Raw genomic sequence first — 21287 nt, 5'->3', positions numbered from 1 at the left:
GGATTTTAGCTAGAGGTTAGGGTTAGGGTTATGGCTTTTAGCTAGAGGTTAGGGTTAGGGTTAGGGTTAGCCACTTGTCGCCAGAGGTTAGGGTTAGGGTTATGGCTTTCAGCTAGAGGTTAGGGTTAGGGTTATGGCTTTTAGTTAGAGGTTAGGGTTAGGGTTACAGTCTTTAACCACTTGTCGCCAGAGATTAGGGTTAGGGTTATGGCTTTTAGCTAGAGGTTAGGGTTAGCTACTTGTCGCCAGAGGTTAGGGTTAGGGTTATGGCTTTCAGCTAGAGGTTAGGGTTAGGGTTATGGCTTTTAGCTAGAGGTTAGGGTTAGGGTTAGGGTTAGCCACTTGTCGCCAGAGGTTAGGGTTAGGGTTATGGCTTTCAGCTAGAGGTTAGGGTTAGGGTTACAGTCTTTAACCACTTGTCGCCAGAGATTAGGGTTAGGGTTATGGCTTTTAGCTAGAGGTTAGGGTTAGCCACTTGTCGCCAGAGATTAGGGTTAGGGTTATGGCTTTCAGCTAGAGGTTAGGGTTAGGGTTATGGCTTTTAGCTAGAGGTTAGGGTTAGGGTTAGGGTTAGCCACTTGTCGCCAGAGGTTAGGGTTAGGGTTATGGCTTTCAGCTAGAGGTTAGGGTTAGGGTTACAGTCTTTAACCACTTGTCGCCAGAGATTAGGGTTAGGGTTATGGCTTTTAGCTAGAGGTTAGGGTTAGCCACTTGTCGCCAGAGGTTAGGGTTAGGGTTACAGTCTTTAACCACTTGTCGTCAGAGGTTAGGGTTAGGGTTATGGCTTTCAGCTAGAAGTTAGGGTTAGGGTTACAATCTTTAGCCACTTGTCGCCAGAGGTTGGGATTAGGGTTATGGCTTTTAGTTAGAGGTTAGGGTTAGGGTTATGGCTTTTAGCTAGAGATTAGGGTTAGGGTTAGGGTTAGCCACTTGTCGCCAGAGATTAGGGTTAGGGTTATGGCTTTCAGCTAGAAGTTAGGGCTAGGGTTACAATCTTTAGCCACTTGTCGCCAGAGGTTGGGATTAGGGCTACAGTCTTTAGTCACTTGTCACCAGAGATTAGGGTTAGGGTTATGGCTTTTAGCTAGAGATTAGGGTTAGGGTTATGGCTTTTAGCTAGAGGTTAGGGTTAGGGTTATGGCTTTTACAGCTTGTAGCCAGAAGTCACTTGTATCCTGATATAAGGTAGAATTTTTAGTCTCAATTATACATTTTCATTGCAAGCTGAGTGACGTTAATTTGAAAAATAAAGAAACTTAACTCAAACATTAAGCTGCAAAACTTTATTGATTCTGTTCTAGACAACATTTTCATTTACAAACCACAGGAAACATAATGACAGATGTTTGACCACTTGGAAACACTTTGTTTTATTCTCTCAGTCCACATTCAGTGTAGTATTAAGCAGATGAGGATAGGTGGAAGATATCTCGTTGTCCTCTTCAGGTGATGCAGTCTTTTCCTCCTCCTCCTGCAAAGACAAGACATGTTAATCACAAGAACTGTCCAAAGCTTAAAGCCCTGAAACTTTAAATGAACAGTTGATTACGCACACATTAAATAGAGAAAAAGAATTAATTATCCCTTAAGTGCCTATATTACCACATCTAGGTTTTTCTATTGTTGTTGGTTGTAATAAAATGAATTACAGTATACTATGAGTTGACCATGACCAAAACTATGACATTTTTAAACCATTTTAAAAGTCTTACTACACCATGACATTTTCTGATGGTTTTGGACGCCTTACTATACTGTGACATTTTTTGACCATTTTCATGCCTTACAATACTATGACATTTTTTGACAATTTTTCATACCTTACAATACTGTGACTTTTTTTGACCATTTTTCATGCCTTACAATACTGTGACTTTTTTGACCATTTTTTGTGCCTTGCTATACTATGACTTTTTTTTACCTTTTTTCATGCCTCACAATACTATGACATTTTTTGTGCCTTACAATACTGTGACATTTTTTGACAATTTTTCAAACCTCACTATACTATGACTTTTTTTGACAATTTTTCATGCCTTACAATAGTGTGACTTTTTTGACCATTTTTTGTGCCTTACAATACTATGACATTTTTTGACAATTTTTCATACCTTACTATAATATGACTTTTTTTGACCATTTTTTGTGCCTTACTATACTATGACTTTTTTGACCATTTTTCATGCCTTACAATACTATGACTTTTTTGACCATTTTTTGTGCCTTGCAATACTATGACTTTTTTTTTTACCTTTTTTCATGCCTCACAATACTATGACATTTTTTGACCATTTTTCGTGCCTTACAATACTGTGACTTTTTTGACCATTTTTTATACCTTACTATACTATGACATTTTTTGACAATTTTTCAAACCTTACTATACTATGACTTTTTTGACAATTTTTCATACCTTACAATAGTGTGACTTTTTTGACTATTTTTTGTGCCTTACTATACTATGACTTTTTTAACCATTTTTTGTGCCTTATTATACTATGACTTTTTTGACCATTTTTTGTGCCTTACTATACTATGACTTTTTTTGACCATTTTTTATACCTTACAATATTATGACATTTTTTGACCATTTTCATGACTTGCTATACTATGACTTTTTTTGACTATTTTGGAAGTCTTACAATACTATGACTTTTTTTGACAATTTTTCATACCTTACTATACTATGACTTTTTTTTGACCATTTTTCATGCCTTACAATAGTGTGACTTTTTTGACAATTTTTTGCGCCTTACTATACTATGACTTTTTTTTACCATTTTTTATACCTTACAATATTATGACATTTTTTGACCATTTTTTATACCTTACAATATTATGACATTTTTTGACCATTTTCATGCCTTACTATACTATGACTTTTTTTGACAATTTTTCATGCCTTACAATAGTGTGACTTTTTTGACCATTTTTCATGCCTTACAATACTATGACATTTTTTGACCATTTTTCATGACTTACAATACTATGACATTTTTTGACCATTTTTCATGCCTTACAATACCATGACATTTTCTGATGGTTTTGGATGCCTTACCATACTGTGACATTTTTTGACCATTTTCATGCCTTACTATACTATGACTTTTTTTGACCATTTTTCATGCCTTACAATACCATGACATTTTCTGATGGTTTTGGATGCCTTACTATACTATGACTTTTTGACCATTTTTTGTGCCTTTTATACTATGACTTTTTTTTGACCATTTTTCATGCCTTACAATACTATGACATTTTTTGACAATTTTTCATACCTTACAATACTGTGACTTTTTTTGACCATTTTTCATGCCTTACAATACTGTGACTTTTTTGACCATTTTTTGTGCCTTGCTATACTATGACTTTTTTTTACCTTTTTTCATGCCTCACAATACTATGACATTTTTTGTGCCTTACAATACTGTGACATTTTTTGACAATTTTTCAAACCTCACTATACTATGACTTTTTTTGACAATTTTTCATGCCTTACAATAGTGTGACTTTTTTGACCATTTTTTGTGCCTTACAATACTATGACATTTTTTGACAATTTTTCATACCTTACTATAATATGACTTTTTTTGACCATTTTTTGTGCCTTACTATACTATGACTTTTTTGACCATTTTTCATGCCTTACAATACTATGACTTTTTTGACCATTTTTTGTGCCTTGCAATACTATGACTTTTTTTTTACCTTTTTTCATGCCTCACAATACTATGACATTTTTTGACCATTTTTCGTGCCTTACAATACTGTGACTTTTTTGACCATTTTTTATACCTTACTATACTATGACATTTTTTGACAATTTTTCAAACCTTACTATACTATGACTTTTTTTGACAATTTTTCATACCTTACAATAGTGTGACTTTTTTGACTATTTTTTGTGCCTTACTATACTATGACTTTTTTAACCATTTTTTGTGCCTTATTATACTATGACTTTTTTGACCATTTTTTGTGCCTTACTATACTATGACTTTTTTTGACCATTTTTTATACCTTACAATATTATGACATTTTTTGACCATTTTCATGACTTGCTATACTATGACTTTTTTTTGACTATTTTGGAAGTCTTACAATACTATGACTTTTTTTGACAATTTTTCATACCTTACTATACTATGACTTTTTTTTGACCATTTTTCATGCCTTACAATAGTGTGACTTTTTTGACAATTTTTTGCGCCTTACTATACTATGACTTTTTTTTACCATTTTTTATACCTTACAATATTATGACATTTTTTGACCATTTTCATGACTTACTATACTGTGACTTTTTTGACCATTTTTAATGCCTTACAATACTATGACATTTTTTGACAATTTTTCATACCTTACTATACTATGACTTTTTTTGACCATTTTTCATGCCTTACAATAGTGTGACTTTTTTGACCATTTTTTGTGCCTTACTGTACTATGACTTTTTTTGACCATTTTTCGTGCCTTACTATACTATGACATTTTTTGACCATTTTGGAAGCCTTACTATACTATGACATTTTTTGACAATTTTTCATGCCTTACAATAGTGTGACTTTTTTGACCATTTTTCGTGCCTTACTATACTACGACATTTTTTGACCATTTCTCATGCCTTACAATACTGTGACTTTTTTTGAGGGCTTTTGATGCCTAATTATACTATGACATTTTTTGACCATTTTTCATGCCTTATTTTGGAAGTCTTACTATACTATGACTTTTTTTGATCATTTTTGAAGACTTATTATACTATAACATTTTTTGGACCATTTTTCATGCCTTACTATACTATGACTTTTTTTGACCATTTTTCATGCCTTACAATACTATAACATTTTTTGACCATTTTTCATGCCTTACAATACTATAACATTTTTTGACCATTTTTCATGCCTTACAATAGTGTGACTTTTTTGACCATTTTTCATGCCTTACAATACTACGACATTTTTTGGTCATTTTTCATGCCTTACTATACTATGACTTTCTTGACCATTTTTCATGCCTTACAATACTATGACATTCTTTGACTATTTTTCATGCCTTACTATACTATTTTTTGATGGTTTTAGAAGCCTTACTATACTATGACCTTTTTTTTTTTTTTTTACCATTGTTCATGCCTAACAATACTATTTTTTGATGGTTTTAGAAGCCTTACTACACTCTGACTTTTTTGACCATTTTTAACGCCTTATTATATTATGACAGCTGACCCAAAACATGTGATGGTTTTACATGCCTTGGTGTAATTACATTTTTGATTCTCTACTATATTGTGGCATTTTTATACACTTTTGACCACATACTATACTATGCATTTTTGATCTCTGATTATAACCTGACATTTCTACTTCTTTTTTTGGATTACGTTGACTTCTGCATTGCTTGTATATTACTGAATTACTGTAATCACTAATATTAGATCACTTTTACCTTTACATATTACTTTTCTTGTTACATATTACTTCTGATACTAATTGCTTTTACATTACTTCTGTTAATACAAATAACTTATACATAGTTTTTATATTGTAGATTAGTTCTATTCACAACACTTTTTGGATATACTGAATACTGAACTACATAATTTAATGTCAGTGCTCTGTGTTGGACAGTTGATGTAAAGCTGTTAGTGAATTACCTGGAGGCCTCTGTCCTGGTCTCAAAGAACTTCTTCATAGTACGAAGACTCTCTGTGATCGTGGACTACGTCTCTGTGATCGCGGACATGTCTCTGAGATTATGGACAAAGTCTCTGCGATCATGGACAATGTCTTTATGATCGTGGACGATGTCTCTGAGATCATAGACGTTGTCTCTGTAACCATCGACAAATATCTCCATGATCGCGGTCATGCCGTCGAATCGAGGAACCACAGTGTCACTACCGATTCTTGCGCAGAGCTCTGCGAAGCATGGGACAATGTCTCTGATCACGGACAACGCCTCTCCCGTCTTTGACAAGGTCTCTGCGACCACAGACAACGTTTCTGATCGTGGACGATGTCTCCCTCATCCTCAACAATGTCTCTCCGATCATGGACCATGTCTCTGCGATCGTGGACGATGCCCCGGGGATCGCGGACAATGTCTCTGAGATTATGGACAAAGTTTCTGCGATCATTGACATGTCTCTGAACGCCAGCAATGCCGACTTATCGGGGACCAAGTCACCACGAGTCATGGACAATGTCTCTGATCACGGACGATGTCTCCCTCATCCTCAACAATGTCTCTCCGATCATGGGCCGTGTCTTTGCGATTCTTGGCAATGTTGTGGACGAAGTGGTGACACCTGGAGAAAATCAAAGAGAAACATACAAAGAAAAAATGATCAATACACTACTACCTATTCCTCATCAACAGTTTAACCATGAAAACACATGCCTTACTATAGTAGAATATATTCACAACATGTTTGATGCTTCACTATACTACCCAACCAGTTGAGGCAGATGGCCGCCCACCCTGAGTCTGCTTCTGTTCAAGGTTTCTACCTCTTAAAGGAAGTTTTTTCTTGCCACTGTCGCTTAGTGCTGCTCATGGTGGGAATTGTTGGGTTTCTTTCTGTTAAATAATATAAAAGAGTACGGTCTAGACACCATACTATACCATGACATTTTTTAATATCTTACTACATCATGACTTTTTTTGACAGTTTTTGATGTCTTATTATTGTGATTTATTTCATACTTCTTCTGGTATTGCTAATTACTTTTACATTACTTCTATAAATACAGATTACTTATGCATTATTTTTATATTTCAGATTAGTTCTATCATTACACTTTCCTTATATACTGACTACTCAACATAAACCATTTAATGTCAGTGCTCTTGTTGTTGGAGTTGATGTAAAGCTGTTGGTGAAATACCTGGAGGCCTCTGTCCTGGTCTCAAAGAACTTCTTCATAGTACGAAGACTCTCTGTGATCGTGGACTACGTCTCTGTGATCGCGGACATGTCTCTGAGATTATGGACAAAGTCTCTGCGATCATGGACAATGTCTTTATGATCGTGGACGATGTCTCTGAGATCATAGACGTTGTCTCTGTAACCATCGACAAATATCTCCATGATCGCGGTCATGCCGTCGAATCGAGGAACCACAGTGTCACTACCGATTCTTGCGCAGAGCTCTGCGAAGCATGGGACAATGTCTCTGATCACGGACAACGCCTCTCCCGTCTTTGACAAGGTCTCTGCGACCACAGACAACGTTTCTGATCGTGGACGATGTCTCCCTCATCCTCAACAATGTCTCTCCGATCATGGACCATGTCTCTGCGATCGTGGACGATGCCCCGGGGATCGCGGACAATGTCTCTGAGATTATGGACAAAGTTTCTGCGATCATTGACAATGTCTCTGAACGCCAGCAATGCCGACTTATCGGGGACCAAGTCACCACGAGTCATGGACAATGTCTCTGATCACGGACGATGTCTCCCTCATCCTCAACAATGTCTCTCCGATCATGGGCCGTGTCTTTGCGATTCTTGGCAATGTTGTGGACGAAGTGGTGACACCTGGAGGAAATCAAAGAGAAACATACAAAGAAAAAATGATCAATAGACTACTACCTATTCCTCATCAACAGTTTAACCATGAAAACACAGAGATATTCAACATTACAGCTGAACCACAACATTTAACAAACATTTTTATGTCTTACTATAACGTGACATTTTTGCTTCTGTTTTGGATTACTATTACTTCTGCATTGCTTTTACATTACAGATTACTTTAACTGTTACCTTTAATATCTAATCACTTTTCTTATTACATATTACTTCTACATTTATAGATAGTTCTTACTGTTGCAACCTAGGTCTAGTAACAGATTACTTTGACTATTACATCTTATTTCTAATATTGCCAATTACTTTTACTAGTACAGATTACTTATACATTATTTCTATGTTGCAGATTACTTCTATTATTACACTTTTATGATATACGGAAAAGAAACCATTTAATGTCAGTGCTCTGTGTTGGACAGTTGATGTAAAGCTGTTGGTGAATTACCTGGAGGCCTCTGTCCTGGTCTCAAAGAACTTCTTCATAGTACGAAGACTCTCTGTGATCGTGGACTACGTCTCTGTGATCGCGGACATGTCTCTGAGATTATGGACAAAGTCTCTGCGATCATGGACAATGTCTTTATGATCGTGGACGATGTCTCTGAGATCATAGACGTTGTCTCTGTAACCATTGACAAATATCTCCATGATCGCGGTCATGCCGTCGAATCGAGGAACCACAGTGTCACTACCGATTCTTGCGCAGAGCTCTGCGAAGCATGGGACAATGTCTCTGATCACGGACAACGCCTCTCCCGTCTTTGACAAGGTCTCTGCGACCACAGACAACGTTTCTGATCGTGGACGATGTCTCCCTCATCCTCAACAATGTCTCTCCGATCATGGACCATGTCTCTGCGATCGTGGACGATGCCCCGGGGATCGCGGACAATGTCTCTGAGATTATGGACAAAGTTTCTGCGATCATTGACAATGTCTCTGAACGCCAGCAATGCTGACTTATCGGGGACCAAGTCACCACGAGTCATGGACAATGTCTCTGATCACGGACGATGTCTCCCTCATCCTCAACAATGTCTCTCCGATCATGGGCCGTGTCTTTGCGATTCTTGGCGATGTCGTGGACGAAGTGTTGACACCTGGAGAAAATCAAAGAGAAACATACAAAGAAAAAATGATCAATAGACTACTACCTATTCCTCATCAACAGTTTAACCATGAAAACACATGCCTTACTATAGTAGAATATATTCACAACATGTTTGATGCTTCACTATACTACCCAACCAGTTGAGGCAGATGGCCGCCCACCCTGAGTCTGCTTCTGTTCAAGGTTTCTACCTCTTAAAGGAAGTTTTTTCTTGCCACTGTCGCTTAGTGCTGCTCATGGTGGGAATTGTTGGGTTTCTTCTGTTAAATAATATAAAAGAGTACGGTCTAGACACCATACTATACCATGACATTTTTTAATATCTTACTACATCATGACTTTTTTTGACAGTTTTTGATGTCTTATTATTGTGATTTATTTCATACTTCTTCTGGTATTGCTAATTACTTTTACATTACTTCTATAAATACAGATTACTTATGCATTATTTTTATATTTCAGATTAGTTCTATCATTACACTTTCCTTATATACTGACTACTCAACATAAACAGTTTAATGTCAGTGCTCTTGTTGTTGGAGTTGATGTAAAGCTGTTGGTGAAATACCTGGAGGCCTCTGTCCTGGTCTCAAAGAACTTCTTCATAGTACGAAGACTCTCTGTGATCGTGGACTACGTCTCTGTGATCGCGGACATGTCTCTGAGATTATGGACAAAGTCTCTGCGATCATGGACAATGTCTTTATGATCGTGGACGATGTCTCTGAGATCATAGACGTTGTCTCTGTGACCATCGACAAATATCTCCATGATCGCGGTCATGCCGTCGAATCGAGGAACCACAGTGTCACTACCGATTCTTGCGCAGAGCTCTGCGAAGCATGGGACAATGTCTCTGATCACGGACAACGCCTCTCCCGTCTTTGACAAGGTCTCTGCGACCACAGACAACGTTTCTGATCGTGGACGATGTCTCCCTCATCCTCAACAATGTCTCTCCGATCATGGACCATGTCTCTGCGATCGTGGACGATGCCCCGGGGATCGCGGACAATGTCTCTGAGATTATGGACAAAGTTTCTGCGATCATTGACAATGTCTCTGAACGCCAGCAATGCCGACTTATCGGGGACCAAGTCACCACGAGTCATGGACAATGTCTCTGATCACGGACGATGTCTCCCTCATCCTCAACAATGTCTCTCCGATCATGGGCCGTGTCTTTGCGATTCTTGGAAATGTTGTGGACGAAGTGGTGACACCTGGAGGAAATCAAAGAGAAACATACAAAGAAAAAATGATCAATAGACTACTACCTATTCCTCATCAACAGTTTAACCATGAAAACACAGAGATATTCAACATTACAGCTGAACCACAACATTTAACAAACATTTTTATGTTTTACTATAACGTGACATTTTTGCTTCTGTTTTGGATTACTATTACTTCTGCATTGCTTTTACATTACAGATTACTTTAACTGTTACCTTTAATATCTAATCACTTTTCTTATTACATATTACTTCTACATTTATAGATAGTTCTTACTGTTGCAACCTAGGTCTAGTAACAGATTACTTTGACTATTACATCTTATTTCTAATATTGCCAATTACTTTTACTAGTACAGATTACTTATACATTATTTCTATGTTGCAGATTACTTCTATTATTACACTTTTATGATATACGGAAAAGAAACCATTTGATGTCAGTGCTCTGTGTTGGACAGTTGATGTAAAGCTGTTGGTGAATTACCTGGAGGCCTCTGTCCTGGTCTCAAAGAACTTCTTCATAGTACGAAGACTCTCTGTGATCGTGGACTACGTCTCTGTGATCGCGGACATGTCTCTGAGATTATGGACAAAGTCTCTGCGATCATGGACAATGTCTTTATGATCGTGGACGATGTCTCTGAGATCATAGACGTTGTCTCTGTAACCATCGACAAATATCTCCATGATCGCGGTCATGCCGTCGAATCGAGGAACCACAGAGTCACTACCGATTCTTGCGCAGAGCTCTGCGAAGCATGGGACAATGTCTCTGATCACGGACAACGCCTCTCCCGTCTTTGACAAGGTCTCTGCGACCACAGACAACGTTTCTGATCGTGGACGATGTCTCCCTCATCCTCAACAATGTCTCTCCGATCATGGACCATGTCTCTGCGATTCTTGGTGATGTCGTGGACGAAGTGGTGACACCTGGAGGAAATCAAAGAGAAACATGCAAAGAAAAATGATCAGTTACTTTTATGATTACACTTTTCTGATATATTGAATACTGAACATAAACAGTTTAAACAGGACAGATCAGTGCTCTTTGTTGGACAGTTGATGTAAAACTGTTGGTGAATTACCTGGTGGCCTCTGTCCTGGTCTCAAAGAACTTCTTAATTGTACGAAGACTCTCGTGAACATTTAACAACCATTAGAGGCTGTTTCAGAAAATCAACAGCTGACTGTCGTCACCTCCTGAAGAACCAACAACAAATATTTGGGAAAAAGTCAAATGATTGTTGTGTGTCTATCAACTAATCACTGAAGCAGTCATGTATGTTACTGTGAACTGCACAGCAATAATAAACACTATCAGTAATTTTAACTTGTGTTTATGATACTTCAGTAAAAGGTCTGAGTATTTCTTCCACCACAGACAGAATCAGCTGGGATTTACCCAGTGACACTAAATGAAAAAAATCAAGCGAGTGCTGACATTATCATGTTTAGGACACATACCTGTTGGTCTGTAAGGTGATGTTAGTGTTTCTGTCCAAGCTGCAGCAGCTGAGCAAGTCGACCTGGAAAACACAAGTACAACACCTGAAACAGTGATTAACTAACTAATACGGCAGAGTAATGAAACTTTTTACCACTAAAACTCACACAGTGAAAACTAAACACTAAAGCTCAACAATTACAAATAAAACTTGACTGACCTCAAAGAGAAAAGCAATGTTAAAATCTGAAAGTATAATTTTGACTTTAAAAGCTTAAATGTTGGCGTAATGATTTCTAATTGATCTCAGCTCAGACACTGCGGAGGAGCACAGAGTCAAAATGTAGTTTTCAAGCCTTTAACACCAAACTGAGCTCAAACAAGCATCAAGTCCAAACAAACTAATGACTGGATATTAATCATTACAGATGAACCAGAGCATTCTCCAAACATTAGAGGAGTGTTTCAGAAAATGGGCTGAACTAACAGCAAAGGAACTAAGATGTTTGAGCTTCAAACTTGTGGAGGAGCAAAGAGTTAAAGTTTAGTTTTCAAGATTGAATTTAACATAAAACTGAGCTCAGTCAAGTTTTAAGAAATTTCTCATCACTACTGTGGGTCAGTTGATAGCTGTGGACAGATTACTGCCACTAATCTACAAAGACACAACGGTCACAATGAGATGCTGAACTGCCACAACGAAACACAAAACGACCTCAAAGAAACGTAAAATGATCAGGACGCAGAACTACAGAGACGCAGTGAGAACGACCACAAAGAGACTAAGCATCCAGGTAAAGACACAACATGACCACAAGGACATGATAATCAGAGAAACAGACTAAACTGTTCCCACCCTCCACAGCTCATGTCAGGGACGCTACAGTCACGGAAACACAAATCACTTTAGCCCACGCAAATAAAACCGAAAACAAAAAGGAAAAAGCTTCTAATGCATCATTTAAAGATAATGCTAATGCTAACGCTCGACGCTACTGCTAACGCTGGCATCCAGGTGTAAAGCAGCCAGGTACAGACGCGATACAATACGGATTGACCACAATTTGACACAAAACGATGACAACGACACGAAGGGCTGCCATAAACTGAGTTAGAATGACCAGGATGGAACAGAGAGTTACAGAGAGATGGAAAATGTTGGTAAAGTGACTGTAAACAAACACAACAGGGATTTAAACATCTATCAGGAGATCGATGTGTTTTCACCACGTTGGGTTCCACAGCTCATGTCAGGGAAACACAAACACACTCTGACCCACGCGATATAAAAAAAATGGGGGAAAAAATGGAAATAAAGTCGAAATATGTCTCTAACAGAGAAGGCTAATGCTAACGCTCGCCGCTAGCTAGTTCACTCCTTAGCCTTACCTTCGCGCTACAGGTGTGTTCAGCGTCCAGCCTCATTCATGTTCGACAAAAAGCAGCTCCACAGTTTGTTTTAACCTCCAGGATTCTCTGGTGATTCAGTTTCCTCATGGTACTGACAAACCGAGAGAACCGTTCAAACGCTGGTTTAAATCTGTTTTCCGGCTTCGTTTCTCCGCCTCTCCACGCTCCTCCCCCAAGGTCATGACCAGTGACGACACACGACGCAGCCAATGACGACGCACGCAAGCTCAACGACGGCAGAAAAAACGCCATCTGACTGTGTTCCCCCTAGCAACCGCCTCTGATTGGTCTGATAATACATCATTGGAAGCGTGGGATCAGGTCTGGATGGGGTCATCTGATTACCCATGATTCCCTCTGATAACCTGATCCTGGAGACGGTTTCCTCCTCTGATGAAGCAGCATCTGATCTCAGGTTAGTGTGATAGAACATCTTTATTCTCTTTACAGTGAAAAACAGAAACAGGGTGGAGTCATAATAAAATCTCTCACAGAGAAACAGCAGAGCAGAACATGGGGAGACCCACATTAATACAAAAATAAACTTTATCAATGAACATTCAACAACAGGCACAGACTGTTTACAACACAACACCTGCACAGCATCACATCAAAGGTAAACCACATTAAACATCAGTTCACCGGTCAGAGTGAAGAGGAAATGACCTTTGACCTTTAGGGTTTAAACTCAGTTTATCACTGTGACTGATTCATTCAGTTTAGTGTTCCCTCTGTTTTCTCTGATCAGTGAAACATGATCCATCAGACGAGTCAAAGTCTTGATGTTTTTTAGATTTCTTTAAACTTTGAGGTGTTTTTATTGAAAGGAAAACTGCAGCTCTGTAAGCTGTTAGCTTAGCGCAGAGTGCAGACAGGAAGCCGTATGTTGGAGACAGAAGGTGAGATGTTCTAATTTAACTGGAGCTGAACAGACTTTCTCTTTAAATTTTTCTGCAGCTCGGGTTTGAACAGACGTTGATTTTCTTCTTCAGCTGAATCAGGAACCTTCAGTCTGTTTTCAAGTTAAAGTCTTTGTGATTATTGTGTTTAATGTTGTTGTGAAGTCAGATTTTCTTTTTTATAAACTTAGAACAACTGAACTGTTGTTTGAACATTTTCTGATTCCAACTCCTCAGATGTTTAAATGTTAACAATCTGTTTAAAGACAAAAGTGGTTGCCATTTTTAATGACTGATCAGGATGATAATCAATAGATTAATTATGATAGTTGATTGTTGTTGATGATTTGTTATAAACTGCTGTTTGAACACAGACTTCTGAATCTGCTGTGTTCTGTATATTTACACCATTTAAAATGGCTGTGTAGACATTTTTCTGTCTCGCTGCAGAAACATGAAAGAATTCTCTTTCTCCCAGAGCAGAGCCTGATCACTAACACGAATATCTCCACCAGAGGAAACACTGTGGTCCAGTTCACACTGATTAAAGCCAGGAGACGAGTTCACAGTCACTAACAGGTAAAATACATCTACAGCACCAACACCACCCTGACACTGTCTATATGTCTGTGAGGATCCAGCCTCTTCTCATCAAGGAGTTCAGTGAAATGTGTTCGTGTTGAGAAACAGAAGTTGCAGCTTAAAGCTGACAGTGATGAAGCTGATCAGATCTCTGGATCAGGGTTTGATCGGAGTCGTCTCCTGTCGAACTCCAGCGGATCAACGAGTTTGTGTTGGGAGGAGAAATGTTTGGAGACGCCTCCTCTCAGAGGCAGGAAGTTCACAAGGTGTTGAGTCAGTAATACTGTTGAGGGTTTCACCTCCTCTCAGACGGAGCTGCACTTCAGCTGAACTTTATCCTCTGAGGAAATGAGGATCAGCGAGACGTCACTTTCATCTCTGAGCTGCCGCTTCCGCCCTAAAACATCACCTCCTCACAGCTGCCGTAGTCGCTCTCCACCATGCTGGACCCGTCAAAGCTGCGGGGGTTCTGCCCCGCGGGTCGTGTCTGAGGCTGGGCAGGGTTGGGCGGCGGCGGGCCGGCCTGCTCGGCGTACGATGGCATGGCGACGCTGAGCCTCATGCTCAGCCTCTTGTATCCTGTGGACACGTTGTCCAGGCTGCGGGCATGCTGGGTGGGGTAGTAGCTGATGGCTGTGTACTCGTTGGGGCACTGGGGGCTGGGGAGGGGCAGCCCATCCGGACCCAGGAAGTCGTCCAGGTTCTGGTTGCTGTAGCACGGAGGGAGTGGGGCACGGCGGTCGCAGCGGTCCAGAGGAAACGGGAAGCCGCCGAATCGAGAGTTCCTCCTGGAGTCCATGGTGGAGGAGGAGTAGGTGTCCTCCACGATGTCGAACTGAGGGAACTCCTGGACGGACGGACGGCCGTAATAATCCGGATCTGCAGGGTAGACTGAGATCAGAACACAAACACAAATCATTAGGTCTCCACAGATCAGTCAGAGGTATTGATCAGTATTGATGCTGATCAGATTCTGTGTCAGGAGGATTAAAGACGTCTGATTATTAAATCCTCTCCGTAGATCTGAGACCGTGTGGATCTGGATCACTGCACTGACTCTGACTCACATCAACAGAGTTGTTGAATCTGTGATTCTGTGAGTTCATCTGCAGATGATGAACTTTGTGTTTTATTCAACAGAAACTGACTCCTGAAGCTGTGGACAGGGTCTCTGCTGTCAGAGGATGAAATCAGCTGAAGGTATAAACTCACACACAGTGAACTGTTACGTCTGTAGTGACACTCGAGACTAAAGCTGTGAATAAATCTGAACCTCCTCAGATTATATTTCTTATTAATATAATTACTGTTGGCTTGTTGGATTCTGTGGTTTTTGGTAAAATGATAATCAACTGAACCTGTCTGTGATGTTAACGTTTAAAACTCTGCTGCATCAAACCAACGAAGAAGAGGAGCCACGACTGAGCAACAACACAACCTGCAACAGGAGGAATGAGGAACATTAGTTCATCTGCTCTCTGAGGTTTTACAGCTGAATCATCCAGAAACAGTCAGTCAGAATCAGTCAGTAAAGTAAGTGACTGCAGCTCTGACAACAAGAACTGTGAGAATCAAACAGTGAGTTCTGGCTTCAATCACTTCACTGCAGGAAAACATATGAACATAATAACAATGATAAAGAGCAGAGTGTCTGACAGACACCAGAGACCAGAGACCACATCTGAAAACTGATGGAGGATTTCATCTTCAGCTTCCTCCTCTTCATCCTCCAAACACGTGAAAACAGCTTCTATACACTGAACCACAACTGAACCACAATCAGTTCACAGAGAGAGGAGGAGTCTGAGAGACGAGAGAGAGTGATGGAGGTCAGAGACGACAGGAGGAGGAGGAGGAGGAGAGACAAAGTGACAAAGACGTTTGTAGACGACAAACTTCACAAACTACCAGACTCTGTTATTCCTGCAGCTCCTGTGAAATAGTAGCTCAGACAAACATCACAACTTCAACTCGTCTGGTCAAGGTCAAGGTCCAGGTCCAGGTCCAGGTCCAGTCCTGGACTGGATAACGTCTCCTCTGTGAACACTACCTGGTTCAGATGCAGAGGAAACTCCTCACCTGCAGCTCAGCAGAATAAAAACTCAGGAGCTGATGAAACCTGAATAAACTCCACTCTGAATAAATATTTGTCTTTATTTGTTCAGGTCTCTGTGTTTTCCTGGTGAAGTGATGAATATTTGCAGCCTGTGGGTTTTTTTCTATAATTAATCAGTGAAAGGGAGTGTGGAGGAGAAAATAAAATCATGATTAGTGTCAGAATATTTCTGCCTGCAGCAGGACGTTCACTGAGCTTCAGGTTACTGAGCCGGAACCGAGACCAACACCTCCCTCATCAACACCAGCCTCCAGACGTCTCCTCAAACTTAAAACCTACGATTGATTAATGAAACTTTGTTAATGAGAAGTTCAGAGGCTGAAATTGAGCCTTTGTCTGAGACCTGGGTCTGATCCTGATCTGTACTGATCAGGACTGAGTCCGTGTCTTTAACGAGGAGGCGTCTGACAGAGGAACGTGTCCTTTACTCTGTGATAAGTTCAAACAGATGAACGACCTGCCAGGCCGCTGTTACCTGGGCAACAACGGCGTGACGAACGCCTGAGAACAGAGATGAGGAGGATTATTGATCTGTTACAGGAAAACACAAAGGAACAAAGAGGAGGAGCAGGAGAGACACATGGAGGGAGGATGAAGATGAGAGCAGGAGGAGAAACCTAAAGATGATTATTAAATATCAGAACGATGATTAATTAACAGATTTTACATGAAAAACAACAACATGAAGAAAAAGAATCATAAAGTTACTTTCAGTGAATTTAATATAAAACTGAACAAACAGTTTTACTCTGATTTAACCTGGAGCTGAGGTCAGCTGGTCTGAGGTCAGCCTGGAATGTGCTAATCCCATGAATCAGAGGAGAACTGACCTCAGACCAGCAGTAAACTCAGGAGGAGGAGATTAAATATAAAGTTAAAGGAGCATTTCTACATTTACCCTCAGATTCATCCAGACAGAGAGAGAGAGGATGGAAGGAGGGGGGGTGGGGGTGGGTGGAAGGAGAGTGAATACAGGAGGTGTTCCAGAGGAGAAGAGGAGCGAGGGATCAGAGAGAAGTCATTTTATTTCCTGATGTTATCTGATCGTCTCGTCATGAATGTTTCATCTCAGTTTAATAAGTTTCCCATGATGCACCTCTCTCACAGATAAACAGTTGTTTACAGTGACCTCGGTCTGTTTGTCTCTGCAGCAGCTGATGGTTTAACTCCACAGATACAGATTGACTGATTCTGATCATTTATTAAACTCATTGATCGATGGTTTTCTCTGTGAAACAACAGTAAATACTCAAACAGGCCGAGATGAGTAAAGCTGAACTCTGAAGCAGATGCTGATCCAGATATCTGAGTCTGAAATCTGATTTGAAATATTTTGAATTCCGATAAGAATCCTGTTTCTTTAAAGAGCTGAGACACAGATCATGTACTTCTATATATTTTACAGTCAGTGTTCTGAGGACAAACCTCACACAGACTGGTGGCCGATCTGATTGGTTTTCAGTGTTATTGATCAGTGCTATTGATCATAACCTGTCGTCACCTTAAACACTGAACTGACCTTCATAGTCCATGTCCCAGTGGTTCTTCCTGATGGAGTCGTTGTCTGAGCAGGACGGGGGCCGGGCCGGGAGGTTGGGGGCCACGCTGCACACCACCGGCCCCTGCGTCTTTGGAGTTGGAAACCCCGCCTCCAGACGATCCGATCTGGCTGCGGGGGCGGAGCGACCTGAAGGGGGTGTGGTCGAGGTCGTTGGTGGGGCCGACCAGAGAGCTCATCTCGATGGGGTTGTTCTCTGGGTTCTCGGCTTTCAGACTTTTGGCCAAACTGGGCTGGAAATACCTGAGGAACACACAGGACCCAGTCTGGTTCTGGTTCTTTAAACCTTCACCCTGAACAAACTCTGAAACTGGATCTTACCCGTTGGAGTCCTGGACGCAGACGGGCTTCTTCTTCTTGTGCTGAACATAACGTTTCCTGATGCAAATGAAGACACCAACCAGGAAGAGTAAACCCAGAACGCTGGCGCTGATCTCCATGATCTCCATGTAGCCGATCATCGGGTTCACCTTCTGCACCACAGGTGGACTCAGGTGAGTATCAGACACTGAGGTTAGAATAAAACACTGATGAACTGCAGCTGTGACTGACCTGAGGCAGAGGGTCACAGTGAATGGAGCCGTCAGTGACTTTACAGTTGAAGCCTCCAGGACAGGGATTAGGTGAACACACCTCCACCTGGTTGTGACACCTGGAGGAGAAACAGAGGAAGTTTAATCTGCTGATGTGACCATGGTTCAGACATTTTATTTCCTCTTTCACCAGCTCTGCTGTCATTAGTATGTTAGCATGCTAACATGCCAATGGCTCCATGTGGGACACAGAGATGACAGTTCAGTGATTACAGAGCTGAAAACATGTTTCTGTGGTTCTTCAATCATTTGGACATTTTATTAAAATAAAGATCTGGTTCCTTTGTCTTTATTCCTGCAGATATAAGAAGTTCTTTCCTCTCATGCTGCAGATGTACTCTTGTTGTTGTTACCGTGCATCAGCGTCGTCCATGGAGCAGTTGCAGATGTATCCCTGGGTCTTGGGGAAACACACCCCGGCGTGGGCGCAGGGCTGGGAGGAACAGGGGTTGTCGGGCAGCCTCCGCAGCGTGCGCCGTGGAAGAGTCCTGAACACCTGCAGCGAGGCTCTGCACAGGAAACACAACACACCTGACGTCTTAGACAACACACACTCATCAGGAAATAATCAAAGCAAAGGTCAAACCCAGACACAGAGAAACAGACTGGCTCTGAAAACCTGAGCTGGTTTTCTTGTTCAGCTGCAGGAGAAACAACTTCATCTGAAGTTAAACCACAAAGATCAGACCGTCAACAAGGAAGAAACTTAGTCCTGAACCCAGGACCCAGGAGGATCCAGGATCCAGTTTTAGTTTCAAACTAATGTAAAAGATTTATGTAAAGATTTAAATCAGTTTTGGTTCATTGACAGATTATTGATCAGCAGTCAGTCACCAGTGTTTCTGTCAAACCTCTGTCTTGAATGTTTCTGTGTGTTGATGGTTGAATAAAATAATAAACTGTGAATAATCCTGATCAATCATCAGTTAACTACTCCTCCCTCAGTAAACTCCTCCTCCTCCTCAGTAAACTCCCCCTCCTCAGTAAACACCTCCTCCTCTTTAGTAAACTCCTCCCCCTCCTCAGTAAACTCCTCCTCCTCAGTAAACTCCTCCTCCTCCTCAGTAAAAACTCCTCCTCCTCCTCAGTAAACTCCTCCTCCTCCTCAGTAAACTCCTCCTCCTCCTCTGAGCTCTCACCTCCGGCAGCGTCCTCCTCACAGACGCCTCCGTTCTGACAGGGGTTGTTGTCGCAGGCCGCCGTTCTGCTGCAGCACCTGTAAACCCCGAACACTCTCCTCCTCCCTGACCCTGTCCACTCCTCCGCCTCCCCCGCTCCGATCCGCTCCCCGTTCAGCTCCAGGTTTTCCAGGCAGCCAACAAAGCTCTGTGGCCGACCCCGGACCTGTGGAACCGGGTCCTGAGCAAAGAGCAGAGCGCCGTGAGAGCGCATCATCCGGCACGGGTCGGGAAGGGCGGAGGAGGCCGGGTGCTGCCGGTCCAGGGTCAGCCTCAGGGCGGAGGAGTTCACCTCCAGCAGGACGCTGTGCCACCGGCCGTCAGACACCTGGTCAGGTGAGACGAGTAGAGAGGCAGGAGGGGCGTTCCCACAACTGTACATGAAGAACAGCTCTCCACCAATCAGCTGAGGACAGGAAACACAGATCAGTCAGGAGGAGCTTAACGAGCTTAACGAGGCAGGTTTATAACAGGGTCACAAGTTTTCATTTATTAAAAGAAAGAAGAGTCTCAGGTTAAAGGTTGATGGATTAAACCTTCAGAGTTAAAGTCACCTCCTGTAAACTGGTCATCAGTGTGTGAACTGATCCTGAGTCTGATTCAACAAACTCAGAGAATCTCAGGTGATTTTATTCTGAATCATAATGAACCACTGATGTCGTTGTTTATATTCAGTGACATTAAACTTTATAATCTGCAGCTGAAACACTGTGTGTGTTTCTGTGGATGACTTTATGAAACTCTTCCTGTTGAGACGTGAACAGTTTAACATGACATTTAACAACATCAGCTGACATTTACATGCATTTACACATTGTTAGTTGATGGTTATGAATCCTGTTGTGCTGCTTGTTATATCGATTGGTTTGTTCAGTTGTGAATACCTCCGGTTGACTCTGTGATTTGCAGGTCAGAAGATGTCTTGTTTTTATTGACATGAAAAGGTTTTGAATGTTTGAATGAGCAGATTCATGGTGTTGCTGATGATTCCTCTGTTGTTCAGTTTGGACTGTTACTCTGTGAAGAACAAACTGTGTGCTGTGATTCTTTGTGTTTCAGTGAAGGTGTGTGTTTGTGTTGACAGGTGTTGTGTGTTTCCTCATGTTCCTCTGAACACACATTTATTCAGCGTTTCATCAGCATCAGCTCGGCCTCCTGACGTTTCTGCTCGCTCAGCGTTCTGACAAACTAACGAGCCAGCAGCTTTTTCCCCCACCTTTTATCTTTCATGTTTTCTTTATGGAACAGGAGCCTCCTCATATCACCCCATTAAATATACACATGCAGAGTAGGTTTAGGAAATTGCTGAGCACCAGCCCATCGGACAGCGAACGCCCTGATGAATTATTGATGATCCCGATGCTGCTTCGTTAAACTGCTGCAGAACCACGAGTTTCTGTTTTTATTTTCCTGAAGCTGCTCAGAGTTTCAGTCTGATTCACAGCTACTGAATTCTTCACATGGATCAATGACAGCACACGGGGAGGAGGAGGATGAGGCGGCTCTGTCTTATCACTGAGAGACGCTGAAGCTTTGGCAGAAGAAGTGAGAACCCA

The 21287-nt window shown here is 41.2% G+C and overlaps 1 protein-coding gene and 1 long non-coding RNA gene across 5 annotated transcripts; both read right to left on the bottom strand.

Moving 5' to 3' along the window:
* Window positions 1-1214: 1214 nt before the first annotated feature.
* LOC127139665 (uncharacterized) lies at window positions 1215-12885 on the bottom strand. Of its 4 annotated transcripts, XR_007810002.1 has the most exons (9): window positions 12785-12885; window positions 11416-11477; window positions 11037-11151; window positions 10433-10881; window positions 9279-9933; window positions 8045-8699; window positions 6891-7545; window positions 5657-6310; window positions 1215-1471 (listed from the first exon to the last, which is right to left on the bottom strand). It is a non-coding gene; the product is annotated as an uncharacterized LOC127139665 (long non-coding RNA). The 4 variants fall into 4 exon arrangements; XR_007810004.1 differs by lacking the exon at window positions 5657-6310; XR_007810005.1 differs by lacking the exon at window positions 6891-7545.
* Window positions 12886-13221: 336 nt separating this feature from the next.
* On the bottom strand, window positions 13222-20137 carry LOC108891860 (protocadherin Fat 2; the record flags this gene model as incomplete). The annotated part of the gene is made up of 7 exons (XM_018689193.2): window positions 13222-15177; window positions 17922-18089; window positions 18178-18203; window positions 18282-18430; window positions 18513-18612; window positions 18969-19062; window positions 19693-20137. Coding segments are annotated over 7 exons (1476 nt in total), but the record flags the coding sequence as incomplete, so codon positions are not given.
* Window positions 20138-21287: the final 1150 nt, after the last annotated feature.

This window comes from Lates calcarifer, unplaced genomic scaffold, assembly GCF_001640805.2.
Source record: "Lates calcarifer isolate ASB-BC8 unplaced genomic scaffold, TLL_Latcal_v3 _unitig_2047_quiver_1535, whole genome shotgun sequence".
Lineage (NCBI taxonomy): Eukaryota > Metazoa > Chordata > Actinopteri > Centropomidae > Lates > Lates calcarifer.
This window is presented reverse-complemented; position numbering and strand designations above follow the sequence as displayed.